The following is a 1,523-nucleotide window of genomic DNA, read 5'->3' as shown; positions in this document are numbered from 1 at the left end:
AATGAGTGGGTTGAGCATGGGGGTGAGGATGGTATAGAAGATGGAGATGGCTCGGTCTCCCGCTAGTGTCCTAGCAGAGGCTCTCTGCATGTAGGTAAATATGGCTCCCCCATAGTAAAGACCCACCACAGCGAGGTGGGAGGAGCACGTGGACAGAGCCTTCTGTTTCCCCTCAGTGGACGTCATGCTAATAACAGCCATGAGGATCCGGGCATAGGAAGCCACAACGACCCCCAGGGGCAGCAGCAGCATGATCACGCAGCAAGCGTAGATGAGGTCCTCAAAGAGGGATGTGTCTGCACAAGAGAGACGCAGCACGGCCGGGACCTCACAGAAGAACTGGTCCACCTGGAGAGAGCCACAGTAGGGGAAGCTGAAGACCATCCCTACATCAATCACACTGTCAGCCACTCCACCCATCCAGGATGCCAAGGACATCAGACAGCAGGCCTTACAGTTCATGAGCACAGGGTACCACAGAGGGTGACATACGGCCACATACCTGTCATAGGCCATGACTGCCAGGAGGAAGCACTCAGCTCCTCCTACCATGACCACTAAGAAGACCTGAGTGGCACAGCCACCCCGAGAGATGAACTTACTTCCCGAGAGGAAGTTCGCTGCCATCTTGGGCAACACTGCACCCATTATGGTCAGGTCCATGATGGAGAGCTGGCTGAGAAAAAAGTACATGGGAGTGTGCAGGCGCCTGTCAGCCTGGGTTAGCAGGAGGAAGAGGATGTTGCCGGCCAGGGCTGTAGCAGAGGCCAGAAGGACAAGGGAAAATAGGAAGAAGTTATATAGTGAGTAGCTGAACAGACCCAAAAGGATGAAGTCTGATAGCGAGGTGTGGTTCCAGATGTCCATGGCCTTAACCCTGAGGGAAAAATAAATGAGTAAACATCAAAACGAAACAACTTACCTGGCATCTCCATCATATACGTATACTGTCTCCTGTATCTTCTAGAGGACAGTAGCCAGCTCTCTGTCTTATCCCTGTCCTTTCCCTCTGCAATGAAATCCTTTTCCTCTCATTTGTCCTTGATGGTTACCAAACAAGATTTGATCCTTATTTGTCTAGAAAACTAGTCAGTACTCCCCCAGAGAAAGGGGCCTAAATAATGCAAAGGGAGAGAGAGAAGGGGTTTTAGGATAAATAGCTATAGGTTTAGGAAAAGTGGATACAGATTTAAGACTATGAGAGTATTGGAGTTTTCAATAAAGAGTAGGAGGAGGAAAAGTGTATAACAGATGTAAGAATGAATGCAATTAAAAATATAAGCCTTTAATTTTCCCTTCCCCCATTTTCTTAAAGCATTTACTTTAGAGAAATGTGTAAGTTATTTGACTCTGAAATGTACACAGTTTAAAAGTGAAATAACCTTCTAGCCAGCTTTCAGACCCAGTAGTGTCTTTCTCAAAAACTTGAGCCTCCAATTAAAATAATTAATTAAAAAAAATTGAGATCCATATCTTTTCATTGCAATCATCCAGGAAGATAGAGCCCCTACTCCCCCAGCTCT

General features: G+C 46.9%; 1 protein-coding gene across 1 annotated transcript in view; it reads right to left on the bottom strand.

The window, feature by feature from the left end:
- LOC104993398 (olfactory receptor 2M3-like) overlaps positions 1–867 on the bottom strand; it is a 6,098-nt gene extending 5,231 nt beyond the window's left edge. The window contains exon 1 of the mRNA XM_010846635.1: positions 91–867. Within this exon, the coding sequence (XP_010844937.1) occupies positions 91–867 (777 nt within the window). The remainder of the gene's footprint in view (positions 1–90) is intronic.
- Between the last annotated feature and the right edge of the window lie 656 nt (positions 868–1,523).

This window comes from Bison bison, unplaced genomic scaffold (assembly GCF_000754665.1).
Source record: "Bison bison bison isolate TAMUID 2011002044 unplaced genomic scaffold, Bison_UMD1.0 scf7180017864238, whole genome shotgun sequence".
Classification (NCBI taxonomy): domain Eukaryota; kingdom Metazoa; phylum Chordata; class Mammalia; order Artiodactyla; family Bovidae; genus Bison; species Bison bison.
The sequence above is the reverse complement of the archived record's forward strand: the minus strand, read 5'-3'. Positions and strand labels throughout refer to the sequence as shown.